This window comes from Oncorhynchus tshawytscha, linkage group LG29 (genome assembly GCF_018296145.1).
Source record: "Oncorhynchus tshawytscha isolate Ot180627B linkage group LG29, Otsh_v2.0, whole genome shotgun sequence".
Taxonomy (NCBI): domain Eukaryota; kingdom Metazoa; phylum Chordata; class Actinopteri; order Salmoniformes; family Salmonidae; genus Oncorhynchus; species Oncorhynchus tshawytscha.
Window position 1 is genome coordinate 9,658,315 of NC_056457.1, and position 27,334 is coordinate 9,685,648.

Here is a 27,334-nt window from a genome sequence, read left to right on the forward strand (position 1 = left end):
CCAGCTCAAACGCTGATTGTTGCATCATTCGAAACTGGACGTTCTAAATAAGCATTCTAATCACACCGGTTTGATCGGGACTACTGTAGAACGATCACACCTGTGTGTTGGTTCGTGTGAAAAGGTTAAGTCACATCATTTTTTTTTAATGTTCCAAGAATAGTAAAAATATGACATTAAATAGAACCACATGGGAACTTGTGTGGAACGTTCTATGGAAGTATTGAAATTCCCACAGAAGAACGTTGTTTCTCAATGTTCTCAGAACAATTTGAGAACATTACTTTAAAATCAGAACCATGAGGAAACATTATGCTGAAGTACCGAAATTCCCAAAGAAGAACAATATTTCTTAATGTTCTTCAAACTATTTGAGAACATTCCCAATGTCAAAACAGTTACCAAGATTTTTTATTTTTTTGTTTGTTTCTAAGTTAAAAGAAACTATCATGCACCATTCCCAGAAAGTTTTGGGAAGGTTTTATGCAAAATAACCATAGAAAAACATGGCTCTCACCAAGCTCTAAGAGGCATATGGTTCTCAGAACGTTATGTGCTCGCTGGGAACAAACACCAGAGACAGGGGTCACAGCAACCCTGCAATGATCTAAAACCACCAGATCAGGTCATAACTGTAACAGGGAGGCAGTAACAGACGGAATGGCTGACCCTACTCTCCCTGCTATCTACTTCCTGCTATCACATGTTGCTTTATGGCTCTGCACACAAAAAGCCTTGCTTACCTCAAAGTGTGTGTACATACATCTGGCGTCCCAAATATCACCCTATTCCCTATATAGTGCACTTCTTTTGACAGGGCTCTGGTCAAAAGTAGTGCACTATATATGGATAGGGTGCCATTTGAGATGTACTAAGACGGTTAACTAAACTGCACTGAAAAAAGCTTTATATTATCTAACTTGAAAAAAAAATCACACGTAAAACTAAAAAATGTATTCATGAACATGTTTTAACAAATCATGTGACACACATATACACATATCACTTAAAAAAATGTTTTTAACCAGAGCCTGGTCAATATTAGTGCACTTTCTAGGAAATACTGTGCCATTTGGGATGCAGCCTCTGACTGTGGGGGAACGATGACCCTTTATGGGTTCGGCTGACCCTAAACCCCGAGCCTTGTGGTTACAGCAGGAAAAAAAGCATTCTTTGGTCACTTCATCTCCAAACATACAACATATTCATAACCATTAGAGAACAACACAAATGATTTACTGTAAAATCCATAAAGGACTAGAATCCCAGATTGCCCCTTTAAATCTACTAATTGTTAGATTGTGTTCTATGCCTGCAATGATTATGTAAATCTTCTGCTGTTTGGTCATGTTTTTGTCCAAGCTCCTATGGCTGATAATTAATACATTTCAATATTGGTTAGTATTTGCCCCGGGTGAACATTGATTGCATTTGAAAAAAATTAATCAATAAAGATTTTTCACCTTGTCAGGTATTCAAACCAATGATCTTTCGGTTACTGGCCCAATGCTCTAACCGTTAGACTACCTGCCACTCAAAAGTGACGTAGATTAAGCACGTGTAGTAATGAGTAGGATTCTGTGTTTTCACATGCAAGAGTAATTGCTTTTAATAAAAAGCCTTTATCTGCTTTCCCAATGAAAACCAGTTTGAAAATTCAAACAGAGTATTTTATGCAAAAGAGATGTACGTTTCTGAACGATTGATTATGATGCCTTGTTGACAACATGACCGAGATTACTGTTCTATTTCAACAATGAATGAAATTTAATGATTAAAAAGGTGACTAAGACTAAAAGGTATTTTACCACTAAAACTAAGACTGAAACTAAATATGAAATAGCTGCCAAATTAACACTGTCACACAGAAACCAGGGACAGATTGGGAACAGAAATCTACCAGGGCATTTCTAACATACCGGCCCATTTTTAGCTAACTAATTATAATTCTGCTCAAACCATCAAATAAGACAAGCCCACTGGGCTAAAGATAGACCAGCCCATCTGGAAATTGCCCGAACTGCCCTATGGCCAGTCTGTTTCTGCCAGACACTGAAGGAGAGCAGTAGAGCAGTGTTTTACAGCGTGCAAATCTCCGGAACACTTGCCGAGTCACGCACAACACTGTGTCTAACACAGTGAATAATATCCCATAAAAGCCCCTTAGCCAGCTCCGGTGACACACCTGTACACACTATGACACCTGCATGCTCGAATACTGATCCATTCTCCTATAGATGGACTCCACAACAGGGTTAAATAATTCCAGGAATTTTCCCAAAATCTCCAGGTTTTCCTAAAATCCTGGTTGATGGACAGATTTCCTGCTCATTCCCTTCTGATTATGGTAATCTTCAAACTGGGCATTTTGGGAAAGTTAACAGGATTTTGCAACCCTACTCTGACTGAAAATGGGTGATTTAGTTGTCTCAAGGTCTGTCTTTCTTACTCCACAGTTGTTTGGAAGGCTAAATGGAGAGTTGTGATATGATGTGAGAAACTGATTGATTGAGTCAACTGCACTCACATCCCCAGCCAGCCAGCCATCCATCCAACCAACCACACTCACATCCCCAGCCAGCCATCCACCCAACCACACTCACATCCCCAGCCATCCACCCAACCAACCACACTCACATCCCCAGCCAGCCAGCCAGCCATCCACCCAACCAACCACACTCACATCCCCAGCCAGCCAGCCAGCCAGCCAGCCAGCCAGCCAACCATCCACCCAACCAACCACACTCACATCCCCAGCCAGCCAGCCAGCCATCCACCCAACCAACCACACTCACATCCCCAGCCATCCATCCATCCACCCAACCAACCACACTCACATCCCCAGCCATCCATCCATCCATCCATCCACACTCACATCCCCAGCCAGCCATCCACTCGACCAACCACACACACATCGCATTGGCCCAGTCGGTCCAGAGAAAACAGCAAGATTGGCCAATCATTAAGAGCTTCCTTCTAATCACATGTGACACCTGAACGTTAAGGCAGGAAACTGGGAAACAGAACTAGGGCTAACTAATCACATTCAGACAGAGTGGAGAGCCAAGGAACGGAACTGAGTACACTCTGGTCTGTGGAGGAATGATTCTAAGGCTGGCTGGGCACCCCATGGGTTTCACTGCAGATGTGAGGGCTGAAGGAAGTTGATTTATATCCATGGTTGAACTTGATCGTTTCCACTACGAATTAAATGGAAGCAGTTGGGCCGAAATGAGGGACTACCTGAATGTGTCCAATAAGAAATGCTTGTTTTCATTTTCCGTTGAGAAACATGTGTGCACTAATACGACGCTTGTCTCTATATGGAAATACTGATGTAAGGATATCAAGTGACTGTTGCAGAATGGTTCATTTTGTATGTGCAAAGCAGAACTCTGACGGTGACACAATGGCCCCCTCATCTATGATCATACAGATGGAATCAGAGGTGTCACAAGGTCATATATTACTGAGGGCCCCATCTCAAATGGCACCCTATTCCTGACATAGTGGTCAAAAGTAGTGCACTATATAGGGAATATACAGTGCCTTCGGAAAGTATTCAGACCCCTTGACTATTTCAACAGCAAAAAAATCCATTACAGCCTTATTCTAAAATGGATTAAATAAATGTTTTTCCTCATCAATCTACACACAATACCCTATAATGACAAAACAAAACAGGTTTAGAATTAGTTGCAACTGTATTCAGACCCGTTGCTATGAGACTCAAAAATTGAGCTCAAGTGCATCCTGTTTCCATTGATCATCCGTGAGATTTTTCTACAACTTGATTGGAGTAGTAAAGTAAATTAATTGGACATGATTTGGAAAGGCACACACCTGTGTATAGAAGGTTCCACAGTTAACAATGCATGTCAGAGCAAAAGTGAAGCCATGAGGTCGAAGGAATTGTCCGAAGGGTACCAAAACATTTCTGCAGCTTTGAAGGTTCCCAAGAACACAGTGGCCTCCATCATTCTTAAAATGGGAGAAGTTTGGAACCACCAAGAGTCTTCCTAGAGCAATCAGGGGAGAAGGGCCTTGGTCAGGGAGTTGACCTAGAACCTATGGTCACTCTGACAGAGCTCTCCTCTGTGTAGACGGGAGAACCTTCCAGAAAAAAATCAGGCCTTTATGGTAGTGGCCAGAAGGACGCCACTCCTAAAAATCATGACAGCCCGCTTCGAGTTTGCCAAAAGGCCCCTAAAGGACTCTCAGACCATGAGAAATTATTGTCTGGTCTGATGAAACCAAGATTGAACTCTTTGGCCTCAATGCCAAGCGTCATGTTTGGAGGAAACCTGGCACCATCCCTACAGTGAAGCATGGTGGTGGCAGCATCATGCTGTGGGGATGGTTTTCAGCGGCAGGGACTGGGAGACTAGTCAGGATCGAGGGAAAGATGAACAGAGCAAAGTACAGAGAGATCCTTGATGAAAACCTGCTCCAGAGCGCTCGAGACCTCAGTCTGGGGCGAAGGTTCACCTTCTAACAGGACAACAACCCGAAGAACACAGCCAAGACAATGCAGGAGGGGCTTCGGGACAAGTCTCTGAATGTCCTTGAGTGGCCCAGCCAAAGCCCGGACTTGAACCCGATCGAACATCTCTGGAGAGACCTGAAAATAGCTGTGCAGCGACGCTCCCCATCCAACCTGACAGAGCTTGAGAGGATCTGAAGGGAAGAATAGGATAAACTTCTCAAATACAGGTGTGCCAAGCTTGTAGTGTCATACCCAAGAAGAATCGAGGCTGTAATCGTTGCCAAAGGTGCATCAACAAAGTACTCAGTAAAGGGTCTGAATTACTTATGTAAATGTGATATTTCAGTACATTTTTTTATACATTTGCAAACATTTCCAAAAACCTTTTTTTGCTCTGTCATTATGGAGTATTGTGTGTAGATTGATGATAAAACAAACAATTGAATACATTTTAGAATAAGGCTGTAATGTAACAAAATGTGGAGAAAGGGGTCTGAATACTTTCCGAATGCACTGTAGGGTGCCATTTTGGACACAGTCGAGGACAGACAGGAAAACCGATTGGGGGAGAGAATCATTATCACAGCACTATCTCCCAATTGGTTCTCCTTGTCTCGCTCATTTTTATGTACATTTACATTTTAGTTATTTAGCAGACACTCTTATCCAGAGCGACTTCAATTTGAGCATTCTTCTTAAGATAGCTGGGTGAGAGAACCTTCAATAACAAAAATATGAACGCAACATGTAAAGTGTTGGTCCCATGTTTCATGAGCTGAAATAAAAGATCCCAGAAGTGTTCCATATGCAGAAGAAACATATTTCTCTCAAAGTTTGTGCACACATTTGTTTACATCCCTGTTAGTGAGCATTTCTCCTTTACCAACATAATCCATTCCCCCGACAGGTGTGGAATATCAAGAAGCTGATTAAACAGCATGATCATTACACAGGTACACCTTGTGCTGTGAACAATAAAAGGCCACACTAAAATGTGCAGTTTTGTCACACAACACAATGCTACAGATGTCTCTCAAGTTGAGGGAGCGTGCGATTGGCATGCTGACTGCAGGTATGTCCACCAGAGCAGTTGGCAGAGAATGTAATGTTCATTTCTCTACCATAAGCCACCTCCAACGTTGTTTTAGAGAATTTGGCAGTACATCCAACTGGCCTCACAACCGCAGACCACGTGTATGACGTTGTGTGTGCGAGCGGTTTGCTGATGTCAACATTGTGAACAGAGTGCCCACTGGTGGCGGGGGAGTTATGGTATGGGCAGATATAAGCTAAGGACAATAAACACAATTGCATTTTATCGATGGCAATTTGAATGCACAGAGATACCATGAAAAGATCCTGAGGGCCATTGTTGTGCCATTCATCTGCCACCTTCACCTCATGTTTCAGCATGATAATGCATAGCCCATTTCGCAAGGATCTGTACACAATTCTGGTAAGCTGAAAACTGTCCCAGTTCTTCCATGCCCTGCATACTCACCAGACATGTCACCCAATCAGCATGTTTGGGATGCTCTGGATCAACGTGAATGACAGCGTGTTCCAGTTCATGCCAATATCCAGCAACTTCGCACAGCCATTGAAGAGGGGTGAGACAACATTCCACAGGCCACAACCAATAGCCTGATCAACTCCATGCGAAGGAGATGTGTCACGCTGCATGAGGCAAATGGTGGTCACACCAGATACTGACTGGTTTTCTGATCCAACAGTTGCACATCTGTATTCCCAGTCATGTGAAATCCATAGATTAGGGCCTAATTAATGTATTTCAATTGGCTGATTTCCTGTAACTCACTAAACTCTTTGAAATTGCTGCATGTTGCATTGTATATTTTTGTTCAGTATAGTTAGCAGCAGTGCATATAGGAAAATACTAATAAATAAATAATACATACATTAATACATACATTTTTGTCAGTTAGCAGATGCTCTTATCCAGAGCGACTGGAATTGGAACATTCATCTTAAGATAGCTGGGTGAGACAACCACATACCACACATACATTTTCCCTCAAAGTAGTTATCAGCAGTCAGTGCTAGTAGGAAAATACTTTCTCCCTCTCTCTCTCTCTCTCTCTCTATCGCTCTCTTCTCTCTTTCATTCACCATCTGTCTTCTCCCCCTCATCTTTATCCATCTCTTTCTATCGCTCTCTCAAGAATTATCCCCTAATAACTCATCTGTGCCATCAGTTTACCTGTTAGGAGAAACATCCTCAATATTTGGCAGCTGTGGATGTCTCAGTGTAGAGTGACTGCTCAATATTCTCTCGCGCTATCTTTCTCTCTCTCTCACACACAGAAACACACACACAGAGAGTCAGTCAATGCCATCCGAGTGAGGGAGACTGACCTTTTAATAAGCTCTGTGTGTTCATCCATCCATTTAGTTTGTTGAATCCTAATTACTTCCAGAAATAATGTGCAGACAATAAAACAGTCGTTCCCTCGGCATCTGTATTTCTCTCCAGGCTCTGTTTGGGCTCATCTCCAAAACAACTCACAGAGGAAAATGTTGCCAGGAAAATTACTTCTCTGCATGCGGACATTTTTTTACATCTCATCCAGAAAAAGGGAAATAGCATCTACAGTGGGGATTTTGTTGTTATCAGAGAATCACTCATTTGCTTAGAAAGCATACACTTCCCTTACTGGGAAAGGCAAAAAAGAATGCCAAACAAGAAATGTATGTTGTTTCTCCTCATCGGTTGGTCGATATATTCAGCCCAAAGTCAATAGAAGAGACTTGTACAGCATGCATCAAGGAGCAGACAGTTCTTTGGATTGGACACTTGATGTTTAACCGGCGCCTCTGATAGGCCGACTGGCAGCCCTACAAAGCTAGGGCCAAAAAGATTTAAACAGAGGATAAATTGATAGACCGACAGATCTTGGATTAAATCCCCCACAAACCTTTATTTATTGCATTAATAAAAGGCGCCGAGACGGAGTTTGGTTAGCAGCTCACAACGCCAGAGCCGTGATAATGCACATTGCATTGGCACCTTCGTCTACTTTGCCCGGCAGTGCTATCAGAAGGGAGAGGACCCAAGAGGGAGAGAGTCAGGCTGACACTTCATCAAACTCCATCCAGACACCCCCCTAGGTTCAGCAGGAACTGGATGTTTTAAGGGACGAGTCATCCTCTGTCCCCATAGATCATAGAGGCTGGTGTGGATGAGGGAGGGAAGACGGCTAATAATAATGTCTGGAAAAGATTACAGATTGAAGGAAACGGTATCAAAAACAAGGAGAGCACATCTTTGTGTTTGATGCCGTTCCATGCATTCCGTTCCAGCCTTTACAGTGAGCCTGTCCTCCCGATATCTCCGCCCACCAGCCACGCTTCCTTCCCCTCACCGCCCACGGACCAGTCAGCACTGATGGTTGAGTGACGTCACGTCTACAACCTGTCGTGGCCCCTTCATTGGAGGAGGGCGCATCAATTACTGGTGTGTAATGGCATGACTAATGAATTCGTAATTAATCTGCCAGGATTCATTTGCTCTCTATCGCAATTAGTGTCATCCGGGGTCCAAGTAGACAAAAGACAGTTAATCAGAGTCAATTAGGAGTATTGTTGATGAGATTAGTGTGGCTCACCACCACCTGAGAACTTCCCACTCTTCAAAACCACTTGAAATATACACAAGACCAGAGGGACATTACAACTGACACATAGTGTGTGTCACAAATGGGACCCGATTCCCCATGTTGTGCACTATGCATATGAAGACCTAGCACACAGGGTTAGTCCTGTGACCTCCTCTTCATTTACAGTTGAAGTCGGAAGTTTACATACACTTAGGTTGGAGGCATTAAAACTTGTTTTCCAACCACTCCACAAATGTCTTGTTAACACACTATAGGTTTGGCAAGTCGGTTAGGACATCTACTTTGTGCAAGTCATTTTTCAAACAATTGTTCACAGACAGATTATTTAACTTATAATTCACTGTATCACAATTCCAGTGGGTCAGAAGTTTACATACACTAAGTTGAAACTCAGTGCCTCTTTGCTTGACATAAATCAGCCAAGACCTCAGAGACAAAATTGTAGACCTCCACAAGTCTGGTTTATCATTGGAGCAATCTCCAAATGCCTGAAGGTACCACGTTCATCTGTACAAACAATAGTACGCAAGTATAAACACCATGGGACCACGCATCCATCATACTGCTCAGGAAGGAAACACATTCTGTCTCCTAGAGATGAACGTACTTTGGTGCGAAAAGTGCAAATCAATCCCAGAACAACAGCAAAAGACCTTGTGAAGATGCTGGAGGAAACAGGTACAAAAGTATCTATATCCACAGTAAAACGAGTCATATATCGACATAACCTGAAAGGCCGCTCAGTAAGGAAGAAGCCACTGCTCCAAAACCACCATAAGAAAGCCAGACTGCGGTTTGCAACTGCACATGGGGACAAAGATCGTACATTTTGGAGAAATGTCCTCTGGTCTGATAAAACAAAAATAGAACTGTTGGCCATAATGACCATCGTCATGTTTGGAGGAAAAAGGGGGCGCTTGCAAGCCGAAGAACACCATCCCAACTGTGAAGCACGTGGGTGGCAGCATCGATTTGTGGGGGTGCTTTGCTGCAGGAGGGACTGGTGCAGTTCACAAAATAGATGGCATCATGAGGTAGGAAAATTATGTGGATATATTGGAGCAACATCTCAAGACATCAGTCAGAAAGTTAAAGCTTGGTCGCAAATGGGTCTTCCAAATGGACAGTGACCCCAAGCATACTTCCAAAGTTGTGGGAAAATGGCTTAAGGACAACAAAGTCAAGGTATTGGAGTGGCCATCACAAATCTTATAGAAAATTTGTGGGCAGACCTGAAAAAGCGTGTGCGAGCAAGGAGACCTACAAACCTGACTCAGTTACACCAGCTCTGACAGGAGGAATGAGCCAAAATTCACCCAATTTATTGTGGGAATCTTGTGGAAGGCTACCCGAAACGTTTGACCCCAAGTTAAACAATTTAAAGGCAATGCTACCAAATACTAATTGAGTGTATGTAAACGTCTGACCCACTGGTAATGTGATGAATGAAACAAATCATTCTCTCTTATTCTGACATTTCACATTCTTCAAATAAAGTGGTGATCCTAATTGGCCTAAAAACAAGACATTTTTACTAGGATTAAATGTCAGGAATTGTGAACTTCCGACTTCAACTGTATCTTGCTTAGAAAATACACTAACCTTGAACAGCTCTACAGACCCAGGCATACTATTCAGCTCGTTTTACCTGGTTAAATAAACGTAAGCAAAGGGAAACCACAAAAGCGGCCTTTGAACATTCTCCTTCCAATATTCAACAGCACATGCCCAAGGCAATTGCTGAAAACATCAAAAACCTGAGGCAAATAAAGGTGCTAGCTGCGAGGAAAAACAAACAATGTTTTCACAACCAATGTTTCTCATTCAGACCAGCCAATTCATTATGAAATGTCTTCACTCCACCACAAACTTTGATTTAGTGTTCCTGTGCAATTGAAATAGTGTGGACCTCTGAGTCATGTGTAAACTCTACCACACCTATGGCTCAAGAGGGGTGTTGTTTGTTCAACTCAGACTGCACAAATTTGCGTCCCAAATGGCACCCAATCTACGTCCCAAATGGCACCTTATGGGCTCTGGTCAAAAGTACTGTACTATGAAGGAAGTAGGGTGCCAATGGGGACAAATGATCTCTCCACAGAACACAATTAACTCTCAGAAACGCCACGGGGCATTCCACAGGATTAACACAGGCCTCACTGAGAAAGTCTCCGGTTACCTGGGCAGAGCTTCCTGCCAGTCACTACCAGTCACATACACACACCTACCTTTACAGTACAAAGCCTAAAAATAAGGCTCTGTGTCGGAGTTGAGCTCCAGGAAGCCTCCCAGGCAGCCAGTAAGAAGAGGCGTGAGCCTGAGAGCACTTGGCAGCAACCACACAGCCTTTACCAGAAACTCCTGTTGTTGATTCCCATCCTTGTCATACATCTTAATCAGCCCTCCCTATGCATGGTTTATCCGGGTCGTATACAGTGGGGCAAAAAAGTATTTAGTCAGCCACCAATTGTGCAAGTTCTCCACTTAAAAAGATGAGAGAGGCCTGTAATTGTCATCATAGGTACACTTCAACTATGACAGACAAAATGAGGGAAAAAAATCTAGAAAATCACATTGTAGGATTTTTTATGAATTTATTTGCAAATTATGGTGAAAAATAAGTATTACAATGTTATTTTAGATGTGTAGTTTACTTTGCAGCCCCGGTCCCAGAATTGTTCTTACCCATTATGTTAGGCCATTGATATTATTGGCCTACATCTGCCAATAGGGTAGACATAGTTTGAAACAGAGTGGAGTTGGGTCAGGAAATAGGAGGAGAGTGGACACTTATCTGACTTGAGCTACATTTTGTATAATTTTTAGGAGCAGGACGATTTGCAAGCAGAGTAAAATATATCCACGTCCAGTCAATGTCAGAGTCTAAACTAAAGCCTATCACATTTGGGGAGTTAGTTTCTCCGCCGATATAGCCTATTCTACAGTCTATTTAATTGACACTACACATACAGGTGCACTTGATCTCGCACGCCCAGCAAAAGAGAAGAAAGATAGGATACTGAACATAAATCATCAAGGATTAGGCTACTAGAGTTTATGAATATTTCAACAGAGGTGTTTTTAATGCAAAAGACAATGCAAATTGCCTTCAAAACAGATAAAACAACCGTTTCGAAATAATCTTGCACAACTTTGGGAACGGGACCAATTTCAGGCAGAGAAAAAATAAACGTGTTATCAATATTTATTTACAGTCGATGTCGGAGCCTATAATATTTAGGAAGTTAATTAACATGGAAATACAACTGTGTATGCTTCTCTGCCCATGCATATAGCCTATAGGCTATTTCATTGGCACCACGCAGAAGCATTTTTTCTCTCGCACACCCAAGAGAAGAGAGGAAGGCTACTGAACTTGCAGCAGAATTATCCTATGAGCGTGTGTGATTAGTGCGACAAAGAGGTGCTTGAAATATACTGACGGTGACCCAATACTTTCCGTCGGGACACGCAGGTGCAATGCAGCTCTGAACTTATATAATAAGAAACGGTAGTTTTCCTTTTTCGAATGCGACTCAGGTAAACAATCACAGTCATCGTGTTAACTTAACGAAGACTCCCAGGGAAGGTTTTTTTGCTTATTTTTTTATTTTTTTTGCCATGGTGTCATAATGTCCGCCAGAGGTTGATCACTCCTCTACATTGTGTAAATATTTCGAATCATTAGGTTAATGATCATTAGGCTAAGTAAGAATCCCAGAGTAGATATTTGGTTTGAGTGAGAGTCCAAGAAAAACACACATCCTGTGGATTGTGGGGAGGGAGGGATGAGTTCTCTGCCGACAGACCGTGTCCCAAATGGCATCCCATTCCCTATGGGTCATGGTCCAAAGTAGTATAGGGACTAGGGTGCCATTTGAGACCCATTTAGACAGGGGCAGGGTCCCAACAGCTGGGAAACATCAGGACAGATCAGAAGCGCCAGGCAGCGAGCATTCGCTCAAACAAACACTGTTGGCTGATGGGAGAGTCCTTGAACCAGGATCCTCCCTTTCCAGGCAGCTCCTCAGAGTCCCTAAGTATCTCCTGATCTGCTGGCCTACACCAAAACAGCAACCACTAAGTAGATCACCAGTGAAACTATCACAATTTTAGGGACAGGACTTTTTTTCTAGCCCTGTGACTAGGGAAAACTCCAAGCCTAACTTTGGAGCCCCTACAAGCAGAGCTGCGCTCGTAATCCATCTAGTCATTTAGCCCGCAGTATACAGTATGCACAAACAAATGACCAAACAAACATTTTCCTCTTGCTTTCCCACACACACGATAGGCTACACTTTCTCAGTTCTCCCCCAGAGGCAGGCAGACACTAAATCGGAGCTCATTTATTTTCTGCTGCATCTAGTACTCCATCAAATCAATTTAACACAAATGACATGAAGAGGAGCAGCCGCCCATCTCTGTGAATGGAGAATCTGACGACGACCAAAATAACACCCATACAGTTAACACCCATATGACAATGAAATATCATCTCAAAGCTAACTGACTATGGGAATCGTCCTTGTTATCCGTTAAGGAAAATGTCTTAAGTTATAGAGAGAGACAATATTTACCCATTTGCTGACAGAGGTGATAGTTCACAAGAACATGACTTTGATTTCAGCATCTGTCCTCCCCATTTCTGACCCCAAAATGTACTTGTGGTAGTGTGAATGATTTTCTTTTAACCCAAGACACTTCATTGACTGTTATTGCCACATGGCATGTTTGCTGGTTGTAAGGATGAGTTTGTTTTGGAGAGGGAGAGACATTTGGCCAGCAACACAGCCTCTTTCCAGGCACAGAAACAACGACTTGTGTTGTTGCTCTCGGAACGGAGCAATCCCATAGTTCTACTTGGACTTGCAGACAGTTCAAAACATCTTTACCACTAATATTGCTGAGTACAGAGCAGCATCAACAGTAGAACAACTCTAAGTGAGAAGCTGGCAAGCTGAATACCCTTGGAACTTTGTTGGAAACCTTTCTACCTTTACACTGAATTATTATTCCTGGCAGGTTTCATGTCATATTACAGCAAAGGAAAAAAAAAATGAAATATGAAAATAACTGATGATTATCATTTCGAGTTTGATATTAAAACTCAAATAACAGATCAGGATACAGTTGGCAGTGGATCAGGAGAGAGGTTTCTGTTGAACTTGACAGAAAACGCTATTAGTGCTGGAGAAAGGAAGAGAGAGAGGAAAAGAAAACTTTGAGAGAATGACAACACCAAACACACACCTAAATAATCTGTCTCTTACACGCACGCACACACACACACACACACACACAATGCTACAAAGACATGTATAGCAGCATGTTGTTATCCCCAGATAGTGACACAGCTTGGTCTGGTACAAAGGGGAGCCACTGCTCCCGCTGGCCTGGGGAAATTAAGCCTGCTGACATGCCGTGGTGAGATGGTCCTTCCCTGGCCCTTTGTGTTCCGTTCAGCATGCCTGGGCACACTGAAAGGCCCCTGAAGGCCCTGGCCCTCCTTCATGAAACACCCAGAGGGGTTATTCAACACTCCACACTCTCCCATGACTATCAACACTCAACACACACACCAAGCACACAAAGAGAGAGAGAGAGTTAGAGAGAGACAGAGTCACTTGCTTTCGAAATGTAAACACATGTTTCCCATGCCAATAAAGCCCCTTTGAATGGAACTGAATTGAATTAAGAGAGAGAGAAAGAGAGAAATACAGAGACAGAGAGAGAGCGGTATATAACTGTCAACACAACACACACACACAAAACGGAGCACGAGAGAGGGAGATGGAGAGAGAGAGTGGTGTACAACTGTCAACACACACAAAATAGATGGAGAGAGAGAGAGAGTGGTGTACATATGCACATACAGAAACGCACACATACACAAAGTGAGAGAGAAAAGACAGACAAACAGACAGATACACACACACACATACATGCACACAAATACACAGACACACACTTAACAGGACGTTTTCGGTTTCCCTCTCCACGGGATCCGTCCCAAACAAACAACCCGGCGTCCCATCTATGTTCCACAACATTAATAAAAAGATAAATTGACAGTACCAGTCAAAGGTTTGGACACACTTACTCATTCAAGAGTTTTTCTTTATTCTTACTATTTTCGACATTGTAGAATAATAGTGAAGACATCAAAACTATGTAATAACACATAAGGAATACAGTAGTAACCATAAAAAGTGTTAAACAAATCAAAATATGTTTTAGATTTTAAATTCTTCAGTAGCCACTCTTTGCCTTGATGACAGCTTTGCACACTCTTGGCATTCTCTCAACCAGCTTCATCTGGAATGCTTTTCCAACAGTCTTGAAGGAGTTGCCACATATGCTGCGCAATTGTTGTCTGTTTTCCTTCACTCTGCGGTCCAACTCATCCCAAACCATCTCAATTGGGTTGAGGTCAGGTGATTGTGGAGGCCAGGTGATCTGATGCAGCACTCCATCATTCTCCTTCTTGGTCAAATAGCACTTACACAGCATGGAGGTGTGTTGAGTCATTGTCCTGATAAACAAATGAGAGTCCCACTAAACGCAAATCAGATGGGAGGCGTATCGCTACAGAATGCTGTGATAGCCATGCTGTTTTAGCCATGCTCCTCCATGCTTCACAGTGGGAACCACACATGCAGAGATGATTCGTTAACCTATTCTGCGTTTCACAAAGACACGGTGGTTGGAAACAAATATCTCAAATTTGGACTCATCAGACCAAAGGACAGATTTCCACTGCTCTTGTTTCTTGGCCCAAGCAAGTCTCTTCTTCTTCTTGGTGTCCTTCAGTAGTGGTTTCTTTGTAGCAATTCGACCATGAAGGCCTGATTCACACAGTCTCCTCTGAACACTTGAAGTTGAGACGTGTCTGTTACTTGAACTCTGTGAAGCATTTATTTGGACTGCAATCTGAGGTGCAGTTAACTCTAATGAACTTATGGCGTTCCTCATGAGCCAGTTTCATCATAGCGATTGTTGGTTTTTACGACTGCACTTGAAGAAAATTTCAAGAACTTCAAGAAATTTCAATGAACACCTGTTAATTGAAATGCATTCCAGGTGACTACCTCTGGTTGAGAGAATGCCAAGAGTGTGCCAAGCTGTCATCAAGGCAAAGGGTGGCTACTTTGAAGCATCTCTAATTTGTCTTGTTTAACACTTTGTTTAGTTACTACATGATTTCATATGTGTTATAGTTTCATAGTTGTGATGTCTTCACTATTATTCTATAATGTAGAAAATAGTACAAATAAAGAAAAACCCTTGAATGAGTTTGTGTCCAAACTTTTGACTGGTCCTGTATAATATGCCATCAACACTTTTATCCAAAGCAACTAACAGTCATGAGTATACGTGAGTGAGTATACGTTTTGTATGCATTACCTCATTGAGGCGGCGTGCTAACTGACGCTACCCACCTGGGACCACTAATACGGAGTATACAAAGTAGACAACACAACACAGGCTGATATACCGTTACACAGGCAGACAGTTCCTCAGAGGCAGCAAGCTGCTCTCTCTGCTCTTGTAAGAACCAGTAGTCTGCTGAGCTGACTCTTAGTTTAACTCAGGGATGTGTGTTATACTTGCTGAAGTGTATCATGTTTCAGAGCCATGCTCCTTAATCTCTCTGTGACTGGCTGGCTGCTTTGAGATGTTGCTTTAGCTAAGATCAAAGCAACGCTGTATCACTGTCTGAAGAACTACCCACTCCCCTTTATGTACTCGGACAATGTAATGACTGTAGGACCAAGGAAACGTTTCCAATGTTGCTCCTAACGCCTCATTAATGTAGGTTCAAAATATGTTTTCCCCCAAAAATTCCGGGAAAAGTGTCATTTTTGGAGAAGTCTTTCCTCCGACAGGACGACTGATGTGTTCAGGTACTGCCTATATGAAATTGCCATTTCCAGCAGCTGTGAGGTATTTGAGAGCTCAGTTGCTTCCCATGGTTTTGTTGATCGCTGAGGACAACATGCAACCGTACATGATTGAGTATGGCCTTTGTAACGCGGAACAGACTATACAGGTGCAACATACTTCCCTTTATAGCCCATGCCCTATTACCATGTGGTCTTGCATACTACCAGAAAGCAGAATATAGGGGAGAGGTAAGGGAGTGCACTCTCCCCAAATCTCCTCTCCTCCTTTGTCATCCCACACTCACATCTGCCCTGCATGCAAATGAAGCCTGGTGAAAATCCTTCCATCTCAGAAACACATTTATCTTTCTTGTTAAGACTATCCAGCTGAGCCAAAGGAAGCATCGTACAGCTGCTGGGACAGCCAGGCGACAGATAAGCTTCTACCTGTGGATTCATCTCCGTTTCGGTGGCTGGTCTGAGATCAGTTGTCATAGACTATGATAAGCCTTTCCTGCTGGGCTGTTTATCAAAGGGTTTATCATGCATGGCGAATTGAATTCTAACCATTCAGTTCTATTAACAGAGAGAGCACTCAGTTAAGCCCATTCAGATCCAGTTTATTCAATGAAAGTCACTTATAGCCAATACCAATCCTTCAATCCACCAATTCCTGCTTTCTCAACATTTTATAGGGGGCCTAATCAACCCAATCCAGTCTTAAGTGCTTACATTTATCTAATAAACACAAGATTAAAGCACAAAACATGCCCCACTGAGAGTGATTACTGTAATTCTAAGAAAAGGCTAAGAAAATGACTGTGTGAGACAAAGGGCAGAGACGGACATGAAAGAGACTGGAAACGGCACGAAAGACAATTCCTGTACATAAATAGCAGCTTATCTGCACTGGGTTTCATTAACCACTGCCTTCTTTACTTTGTCTCTGTACCTATTGAGCACCTCTCGCCCCTCTCTCTCTCTGGCTCTACCCTTAAAGATCTACCCCATGTCCTCTACCCCATGTCCCCTACCCCCCTACATCCAGAGGGGTTCTTCGCGGAGAGAAGGGTTGGACCCGAGATGACAGGGGTCCGAGGTGTGACCAACGCGAGAGCCTGGTGTTGCCCTGTTGCGGCAAAGAAAGACAATGACCCACACCAGCCATTCCTCGGCTCCAACCACCCCACCCCCGTCTGTCCATTCATGGAAGCTTCAGAGAGCCAATAAAGAGACTGGACTTGAGTCACAAATTGCCCAAACAGCCCTATTGGCCCTGGTTAAAAGTAGTGCACTGCATAGGGAATATGATGCCATTTGGCACTCATCCTGGTTCATTGTGACCAGATAGAGAATGTGCAGTGAGAGACAGAGAGAGAGAGAGAAAGAGAGAGAAATTCCTTCCGAGAAGGCTTATAAACTTCCCGCACTTCTCCTCTTTCAGACTCAACATCATTTTCTTTCAGAACAGACAGAAAGAGCTCTTTTGTGACCAGTTTTGCCAGTAAGACACCGAAGACACCTTGCCAGAAAAGTTCGATAGACTGTATTAGCTGTGAAGGTCAAAACTGTATTAGCTTTTTGAAGGTTATGTGTGGCGCTGCTAAGAAACCACTGCATCAACTCTGTGTCTGAGTGCATACAAGTGTGGCTTGTATCTGTGTGTGTCTGTGTCAGTGTGTGTCAGTGTGTGTATCAGTGTGTGTGTGTGTGAGAACGGAGGCAGCCTGTGGCACTATGATGGATGAGAAGCAGGGGTCCCAGAACTAGTGTCGTGGATAACTGCCTGTCATGGTTAAGTCACTCGCTAACTGAGAACCCATTCAACTCTGCATAGCACAACGCAGCACTGAACAGCACTGTCCCTGAATCCCATACAACAGAGCACTCCACTTCCACATGGCATTCCACAAACAACCACAATCTTAGCACATTGACAGTCCTCAACACAGGCATTTAAATCAGACCACATAGTTAGCGAGCAGCACACACTGAAGTGGCCTACACTATCTCTCTCTGAGAGGGAACCAGGGTGAGAATTAACCCCAAAATCATACCTCCGCGTTCTGTTTTGATCAGTGTGAGCGTGCCACTGGCATCCCCACAGGCATCACATCACATGGCTATGAGGATGAGTGGGAATGTTTCAAAGAAATGTGTTAAGCCCATGGGGTCATCTAATGCCGTCCAGATGTAAGCCACAGCTCCTCTCACTGATAACTATGAGAGGAAGTGTGTGCGTGTGTGTGTGTGTGTGCATGTGGCTGTAGCCAATAAAATGTGTTTATTTTCCCTGTCCTCTGCTGCTGTGGATGCTGGCTAATGACAGAACCAGAGTGTGTGAGTAAGTCTCCACGTGATTTGTACACAACAAGGTCCCAGATACCAGTGAACTTCAGATTGGAAAGCCTTAGAGACAAAACAGACTGCACCGACGGACAGTTTAAAGCAGTGGGTGGCCGTCCTATCGCCCCTGACCACAGATCATCGGCCATCATTTTCTATGAATTTTACAATGATTCTACATGTTGAATCACCACCGTTCATCAACACCCAGCAGGTGATATACTGTGCACGGCTGATGCTCATTATCGTATTTCTTGTCTTTCACCTCCCTGTCAATTATTAATGTACTATCTGGGAAAGGAGAAAGACTCTACTCACCATAAAACAGGGGTCTTCAACCTGTTCTTGCCCAGGGTCCATGTCCCAGGCAAACTAGCAACCCAGGGACCCCCATCATATATTAGCAAAAAATAAATAAATGCACGTCTTGTCTAATAATCAGGTAAATGATAATGGCAAGGATAAGTTATCAACATTCTAAATGAATAGATTTGGTAGATTGTTTTTAATTATTTTGACCTCCCCACATTATAATTGAAAGTGTAAACTCTAACATAGCCTCCTATGCCGTGTTCAATTGCTAGTCGGAACTAGGAAACCATGACATCTCCGACTGGTTGAAGTTATACACGTGCCGCGTTCAACCAGTTAGCAAGTCGGCAATGTCCAGGTTTCGACAAGCACGTGAACGCAGCACTGGCTAGAAAGGTTATTTCAAACACATTATTGCTAATAGCAGCTGTTTAGCTGGTTAAATGATGGTTAGCCATGTGTTAGCAAAAATGTACAGTGCCTTGTGAAAGTATTCACCCCCTTAGCATTTTTGTTGCCTTACAACCTTGAATTAAAATAGTTTTGGGGGGTTTGTATCATTTGATTTACACAAACATGCCACTTTCAAGATGCAAAATATTTTTATTGTGAAACAAACAAGAAATAAAACAAAAAATAGAAAACTTGAGCGTGCATAACTATTCACCCCCCCAATATCAATACTTTGTAGAGCCACCTTTTGCAGCAATTACAGCTGCAAGTCTCTTGGGATAAGCTTGGCCCATATATATACTGAGATTTCTGCCCACTTTTCAAGGCAAAACTGCTCCAGCTCCATCAAGTTGGATGGGGTCCACTGGTGTACAGCAATCTTAAATCATACCACAGATTCTCAATTGGATTGAGGTCTGGGCTTTGACTAGGCCATTCCAAGACATTTAAGTGTTTCCCCTTAAACCACTCGAGTGTTGCTTTAGTAGTATGCTTAGGGTCACTGCTGGATCGTGAACCTTAGTCCCAGTCTCAAATCTCTGGAAGCCTGAAACAGGTTTCCCTCAAGAATCTCCCTGTACTTAGTGTCATCCATCATTCCTTCAATCCTGACCAGTTTCCCTGTCCCTGTCGATGAAAACATCCCCACAGCATGATGCTGCCACCACCATGCTTCACTGTGGGGATGTTGTTCTCGGGGTGATGAGAGGTGTTGGGTTTGCTCCAGACATAGTATTTTCCTTGAAGGCCAAAAAGCTACATTTTTTGTCTCATCTGAGTACCTTCTTCCATATGTTTGGGGAGTCTCCCACATGCCTTTTGGCGAACCCCAAACGCGTTTCCTTATTTTTTTCTTTAAGCAAGGGCTTTTTTCTGGCCACTCTTTCATAAAGCCCAGATCTGTGGATTGTACAGCTTAAAGTGGTCCTATGGACAGATACTCCAATCTCCACTGTGAAGCTTTGTAGCTCCTTCAGGGTTATCTTTGGTCTCTTTGTTGCCTCTGATTAATTCCCTCCTTGCCTGGTCTGTGAGTTTTGGTGGGCAGGCCTCGCTTGGCAGGTTTGTTGTGATGCCATATTCTTTCCATTTTTTAATAAGGGATTTAATTGTGCTCCGTGAGATGTTCAAAGTTTCAGATATTTTTTATAACCCAACCCTGATCGGTACTTCTCCACAACTTTGTCCCTGACCTGTTTGGAGAGCTCCTTGGTCTTCATGGTGCCGCTTGCTTGGTGGTGCCTCTTGCTTAGTGGTGTTGCAGACTCTGGGGCCTTTCCGAACAGGTGTATATATACTGAGATCATGTGAAAGATCATGTGACACTTAGATTGCACACAAGTGGACTTTATTTAACTAATTATGTGACTTCTGAAGGTAATTGGTTGCGCCAGATCTTATTTAGGGGCTTCATAGCAAAGGGGGTGAATACATATGCATGCACGCACACTTTGCCGTTTTTTTCATTTACCTTCACCAATTTGGACTATTTTGTGTATGTCCATTACATGAAATCCAAATAATAATCCATTTAAATTACAGGTTGTAATGCAACAAAATAGGAAAAATGCCAAAGGGGATGAATACTTTTGCAAGGCACTGTATGTCCAAGTGTAGAAAGCTTACAAGCAGCCATAGGCACATGCCACACTGGTAGCCTATTCACATGTGCTTTTTCAAAGCTTATGTTAGATATTCCAGTGAGTGTAATTGGCTCCAAGGTGTGTAGTTGAAAAATAAAGTTGACATCTTTTTTTCTACCGTAGGTATGTAATTCAACATTTGTTTATTCTGTTGTTGCTAGTGATATTTTTTGCGGACTCCCTGCAGCAACTCAGCAGACCCCTAGGGGGCTACAGATCCCCAGTTGAAATCCCCTGCCATACAATGTAAAATATGGTCAGTCAATGCTCTGACACGGGATGCACCTCACTGGATAGCTACTCTAAAAATAACACCCTATATAGAACAGAGGCAGAGAGAGAAGCACCTGGAAAGATCTCTGAAGTTGTGAATTTCTCCCAGCCTTTTAGAGGTTGACAGATAGATCCCTTTCCATGTGTTTGCTAGTAACTGTTGAGGTTAGAAAACTTTGCTGCATTCGAGGAAAAACGGGTAGTGGTTGGAATCGATGGCGTGGTAATTATTTGATTCTATAACCTCAGGGTGACACTTTAATCCACGCCTTATCTCTGAAAGGCCCAGATCCTGAGTTCTCTAGATAGAACGTGAGCTCATGATTATTCTAACAAGGACCTAATGTCAGATGATCCACATGCAACACTGGCTGACCAAGGAGATTGATTGGCTCCATATACCAAGACAAAGTACCTGACATGGTGAATAGCGCAGTAAAGACAACACAATATCTATTGTGTGTGCTTGTGTGTGTGTGCGTGCATGTGTGTGTGTGTGTGTGTGTGCGTGCGTGCGTGCGTGTGCGTGCATACGTGTGTGTGTGTGTGTGTGTATGTGTGTGTGTGTGAGTACTTGTTTTCCTACATGATCAGGACCACAATGTCCTAACAATTCACCCGAATGTCCTGATAAGGTAGGAACGCAAAAACTTTTTTCAGGTCCTGAATTTGTTCAAATGCTATTTTAAGCTTAAGGGTTAGGTTTAGTGTTTTGGTTAAAGGTTAGGGTTAGGGTTAGGGTTAGGTTAAAGGTTACATTTTAGCGGTTAGGGAAAATATGATTTTGAATGGTCAAACCTTTTTACACTGAAATTTCACGAAAAACAAAGCTGTGCGTGTGCATGCGTGTGTGTGCACATACATTTCAAACAATCACATACTAATAGTAGTTTTTCTCTTTCAAATAAAGACTCACATTCAGAAGAGCTCCCCACAAATGCCCACAGACACACAGAGGCGGCTTTAGTTTACTGTCGCTGTCAGGATCCATACATTTCTCGAACCACTATCCGATATGTGATGAAATTCCCCTGACAGCAATTAATAGTCTCTGGGAAACAGGAGCATGTCTGTAAACAGAACCAGTGTTGGCATAAGGTTCCCCAGTTGCATGCTTCTCAATAAGTGAACTTGAGAGTGTGCACTCAACCACTAGAGCCCTGTGGAGATTGGAGTCTTCCCTGTTACAAAGGCTCATATGGGCTGTGTTGAAATGAACGGAAACGATGCCGTACTAAACAACCAGTTTGAAAATGGGGGAGGGATTGGATTGTGGGTTGGGGAACGCTGTCAGCATGGCTACTGCCCTTTACATCATTCATTGCTTCAAGCCACACCTCGCCACACTCACCAAAATGGGAGCAAAAGTACCTCAGAATCTGTTCAGGAACGTCCAGTAACATTTTGGAGAAACGTGTCGTTTAGTACAAACCATTCCACCAAGTGGCAAACGTTCAAGCAAATTCAACACACCTCTGGTTCTCCCGCACCTCCCTTGCCACTGCCTTCACCTGTCTCCATTGTTCATTAGCACCATTGACTATTTAATTAGCAACAGTTTTTTCGCTCCGTTCTTCCTTATTCCTGGTGAATACATGGGGCAGCCAGCTTATGTTTTCCTTTCCATGTGGTGTGTGACTGACAAGTGAGTACTTTCCATTATTGAAGAACATGATTAAATGTTCGTATTAAGACCCTTTTCATTTCCTGTCCGTCCATGTATAGTAAGATCCATTTGTTGTTTATCCCTGTTGCACTTGTCAGTCATGCTTGTGTGTTAACATGTGTTGATCTCCCTCCTGAATTTCTCTAGTAAACTACAACGTTATCCTGCAACCTTTCCCCATGTGCTCATATGTCTGTGCAATAAACCCCCTTATGGATTCCTGCTTCATCTCCTGACCTCATTTCATCTGCATCTTATCAATGAGCCATGGTGGCACTTTGAACTCTGCACCAGTCAAACCCTGATTACAGTCCACATTTTCTATACATCCACTAGAGGCCTATGGAGATTGTAGCCTTCCCTAGGTGGACTCACCCACTAGGGCCCTGGTGGACTGTATGACCTTGTCCACTAAAACCCATGCTGGAGAGTGTGGATTATCAAGTTTCCTCACTCAATTTAAAGATTTGCATCTCCTTCAGGAATACCAATACTTGTTACTCTAAATGATGGTTATTGATTGTGGTGTGGTTGTTGATCATTGGAAGTGGAGACTTCCAGACGGGTACAGGTTGTTCTAGGTAAACTCAGAGGAAAGAGCAACTCTCCCATAAAGCTTAAATACCCGCACATTCCACAACAGACATCCTCCAGTGAGGTTTGAACTTTTACTGTCAAATGATATCCCAAGTATAAATATAGTAAAGTACACACACTAAATAGTCTTGAAACCCCAACCCTAGGCAACTCTGCGACTCTTTTGGGATAGAGGAACTTTGTCAATGAGAAAAAATTCAATTCTGGCGAACAAATCACGAGGCAGAACGTCATGATTCAAAACAAGTTTGCAGGCAAAACCTTTGCAGTGGTTTTAGGTAAGGTAGTAAACTAGCCACTTGTGAAGTTCACTCATTAAAAATGACCTCTGTGATCTCCGTCTTGCTAGCTATTTTGTATTTTAATCAAGTGGATAAAGTATTGACATAGTTCCTCTATGCCAAGTCAATCATTGAAATCAGGCCCTTTTCCCCTGTGTTGCCTAGGGTTCGGGTTTGAGACCACACGCTAAAGGATAAAATGTTTTGAGCAATATATATATATATTTTTTTACAACAAATTTCAAGGAGTAGGTAATTCAATGACTTGCAGTGGAGGCTCCTCAGAGGAGGAAGTGGAGGACCATCCTCCTCAGTGAATTTCATGAAAATAAAATGTTTAAAACATTCAAAAGGTTATCCTTTTTTAGATAAAACAAATATACTCACGTCACCAAATAATTTATTAAAACACACTATTTTGCAATGAAGGTCTACAGTAGCCTCAACAGCACTCTGTATGGTAGCACCATGTTGTAGCTGGAGGACAGCTAGCTTCTGTCCTGCTCTGGGTACATTGAATTCAAAACAAAGCCTAGGAGGCTCGTGGTTCTCAACTCCTTCCATAGACTTACACAGTAATTAACAACTTCAAGAGGACGTCCTCCAACCTATCAGAGCTCTTGCAGCATGAGCAAAGAGACAAGGTGAGAGGAGGAGAGTGCATAGATGCGAGAAGGAATACAACGTGGTTGCTATGAAAGTGAACTGTGTTTACACGTGATCAAGGGTGTATTAATTCCACCGATTCTGTTGAAAAACGTTTCTGAAACGGAAGCAAATGGAACAAAACGGGAATGAACATACCTGAATTTGTCCAATAGAAACTCTTGTTTGCAACTGTTGGACTAATGATTACACCCTATATCAGCTAGATGGCAAGAGTGTGCAAGGCGGCATTGAATGTGTCACTGTCTGTAACCTCAATTTTTTCTCTCAACCTGTGTGCACTATCGTTGTAAACTTTCATTCATTGGCTAGGTTGTAGCAACCTCATAATGGGTATAGGGAAAATTTGAATATCATGTAGTAGCTTAAACCTATCGCTTTTACATTGAACTGGGTGAATGGAATACGAATGACAGTCATCCGATATGCTGTAATAGAAATAATAAAAAGACTGCCACTGATTACTTTGTGTAATGGAAATCTGATGCCATTGACCTCCCACTTTGCTTGAGGAACAATGGAGAAGCACAAGAGGAAAGACCAGTCCTCCCCAGACAGCACTACCACTGCCAGGGCCTGGTCTTACCTGGGACCAGTCTTAAAGTGCACTCCAGTCACTTAAACTCAGATGGTTCGAGGGGTGCACCACTGCCAAAACCCTATTGCTATTTCCTATCATGGAGACCATCATTTATTGAAGGATTTTGTGAACATGATAGTTGGGCCAAAGACTGCAGGTTGTTGGATTTTATAGGATACCACAATGTAAAACGTTTTTATTTGTTCTTCAAAAATCCTAGCCTAGATGGCTATATTCATCGAGCCCTTCATGAATCACATCTAATACATTTAAAACATTAAATGTGATGATGAAAAACGAGAAGAAAAAAAACACGTTCAACACTTCTTACAATATACTATTATATAAATAAGTATGACAACACGTTGGGACATAGGCTGTGCTGTGCTCATTTTTATAGTAAGACTAATAAAGTCTCTGACATAGCCTATATAACAGCTGGATCGATCACTGAAATAAAAATAGCAGAGAACAATAGCTTGCACACAATTCAATAACAGCAGTCTTCAAACGCGGACGCGCGCAGCACACACACACGGACGCACACCACGAATCTCATCAACCACACAAATCTTTATAACCCATTTACAACGTGATAAAAAAACATGGACATTATTTCTGGTGGTCGTGGATGCTGATGGTTAGATTTTTTGTAAATCGCAATATCACAGCATTAATCAAAACTATATAGTCTAGGTTATCATATAAGTTGATATTTACCATAAAAAACCTTTTCTGGCAATCTTAAAGACACTAAAATATAGAGTAAATGCGTCTACAAATAACCTCGTTTCATTGTTGTACACCATTAGAGCTATAGTGAAAAAAATGGCACCATATTGAACCATATTACACCACAACGCACTTGGCAATAATAAATAAAGCAATGTAAACGTTTCTCGACAGGACATTATGCATAGTGTTTTATTTTATCATTATCTCTCCAAATATGGAGAGGTCTTCATGGTGCAAATATTAGGTAGTGTGAGGTCTTACCGTTTGTCAGGTCCCCTCCAGGCACTTGAAACGCATTTCCAAGAGACTGCAAAACTAAAACAACTCCAACAACAAGGTTGAATATTTTCACCCCCGACATATCCGAGATTCACGACTGATTGCACTGCTCCTCTTTTTTGAATGTATTTTCTATACACCAAAGTCGTAGGGGGTCCAAAACGTAGACTCCACTCCGTAACTCTTCTCGAGTGTAGTCTGCAAGACAGCCTTTTGCAGAGAAAAACCTGTCTGCGCTGTTCGCTGGTTTACAAACGGCAAATAGGATGTGTGGTGTTTTGTTTGTGTGTGTATGTGTGTGTGAGTGAGTGAGAGAGGACCATAGCCACCACTAAAACAAGCAACACGGTTCAAAATATTGAGGTCATCCCAGCTCCGCAAACATAGGTCTCATTCCTACCCGGGAAAGAGGAGGTGTAATGTGAGTTGCGTTCTCAGAGAGGACGGTGAGCTGCCCCCGCTTCCTCGTCACACCAATTCACCACCACCAATATAGTGTTTTGCTTTTGACAGTCAGTGCAAACCACCAGTCCCACAACAATGCCGTGCCAGACTCGCAGTTGATGCGCGTATTCTCTATTCTGGAATTCTGGAATATGGTATCCACCAATAACTGCATAGTAATGGCCTTTTTTGTGACACACAACAGGGACATATCACACTCTAAGGTAGTTTCTTTCAGTAAACTTTTTTTTTAAACAATCAACCATAAAATCTGTTGAAAACACGCTATACTTATCGGTCATAAACTGCTTGTGCTTGCGCGCTCACTTTGCGCGCTCCTAATGACCTATGCTAATGTCTGATATTGAATTGTCTAATATTTCTGTCTTTTCCTAAAAATACTAGTATGCATTTATTATTTGCACGAGTCTTGTGTGAAAATATTTTGTCATTACAGTCAAGATATAGCCAACCATGCGTCCCTCTGCTGATGGGTGGTACAAGTAGGACCTTCTTAGTGCCTGATTGGACGGTAATGGCGCCCTCTTTTGGGGATCGACTGGCCAATTTCCCCAAGAAGGTCAGGAAAAATAGGGACTGTAGGCGTTATCATTATCTTCCAATAAAACATAATGAAATAATTTAATAACACTTAGGCTACTATTTCAAGGTAACAATACAGATCACCATACAATGTAGACGTGTATACGTGTCCATATTAAGACACCCTTAGTCTCAGCAGGACTTGTTTCAATCTCAGCAGGAGTTGTGCTGTGATCAAGGGACAAGGTTGTATTCCTCCTGAGGAGTTTTGTCGTTTCACCTTTTAAATAACTGGCAACCATTATTACAGTAACTTGTGTCTGGCAGCAGGGTTGGAAAGTCTTGTTTGGTGCCTTTGCCAGACGGCTCCGTTTGGTCTAAAATGACAGCGCTCCATGTCTTAGAACTCACCGTCTTTTTCTCCCCGTGTACTTGGCTCCGCTGTTCAGGAAAAACAAGTTGGACCACAGAATATTTCCAATTAAGACATTTCCCCCAAGGGAATTCAG

At 42.6% G+C, this 27,334-nt stretch overlaps 1 protein-coding gene across 4 annotated transcripts in view; it reads right to left on the reverse strand.

The window, feature by feature from the left end:
• Nucleotides 1-26,355, reverse strand: part of plxdc2b (plexin domain containing 2b) — a 169,961-nt gene extending 143,606 nt beyond the window's left edge. For 2 of the 4 annotated variants that reach the window (XM_024393053.2, XM_024393054.2), the window contains exon 1: nucleotides 25,821-26,355. In XM_024393053.2, coding sequence (XP_024248821.1) covers nucleotides 25,821-25,920 — 100 coding nt within the window. In that variant the 5' untranslated portion in view covers nucleotides 25,921-26,355. The remainder of the gene's footprint in view (nucleotides 1-25,820) is intronic. The other 2 variants (XM_024393051.2, XM_024393052.2) reach the window with 2 other exon arrangements.
• Between the last annotated feature and the right edge of the window lie 979 nt (nucleotides 26,356-27,334).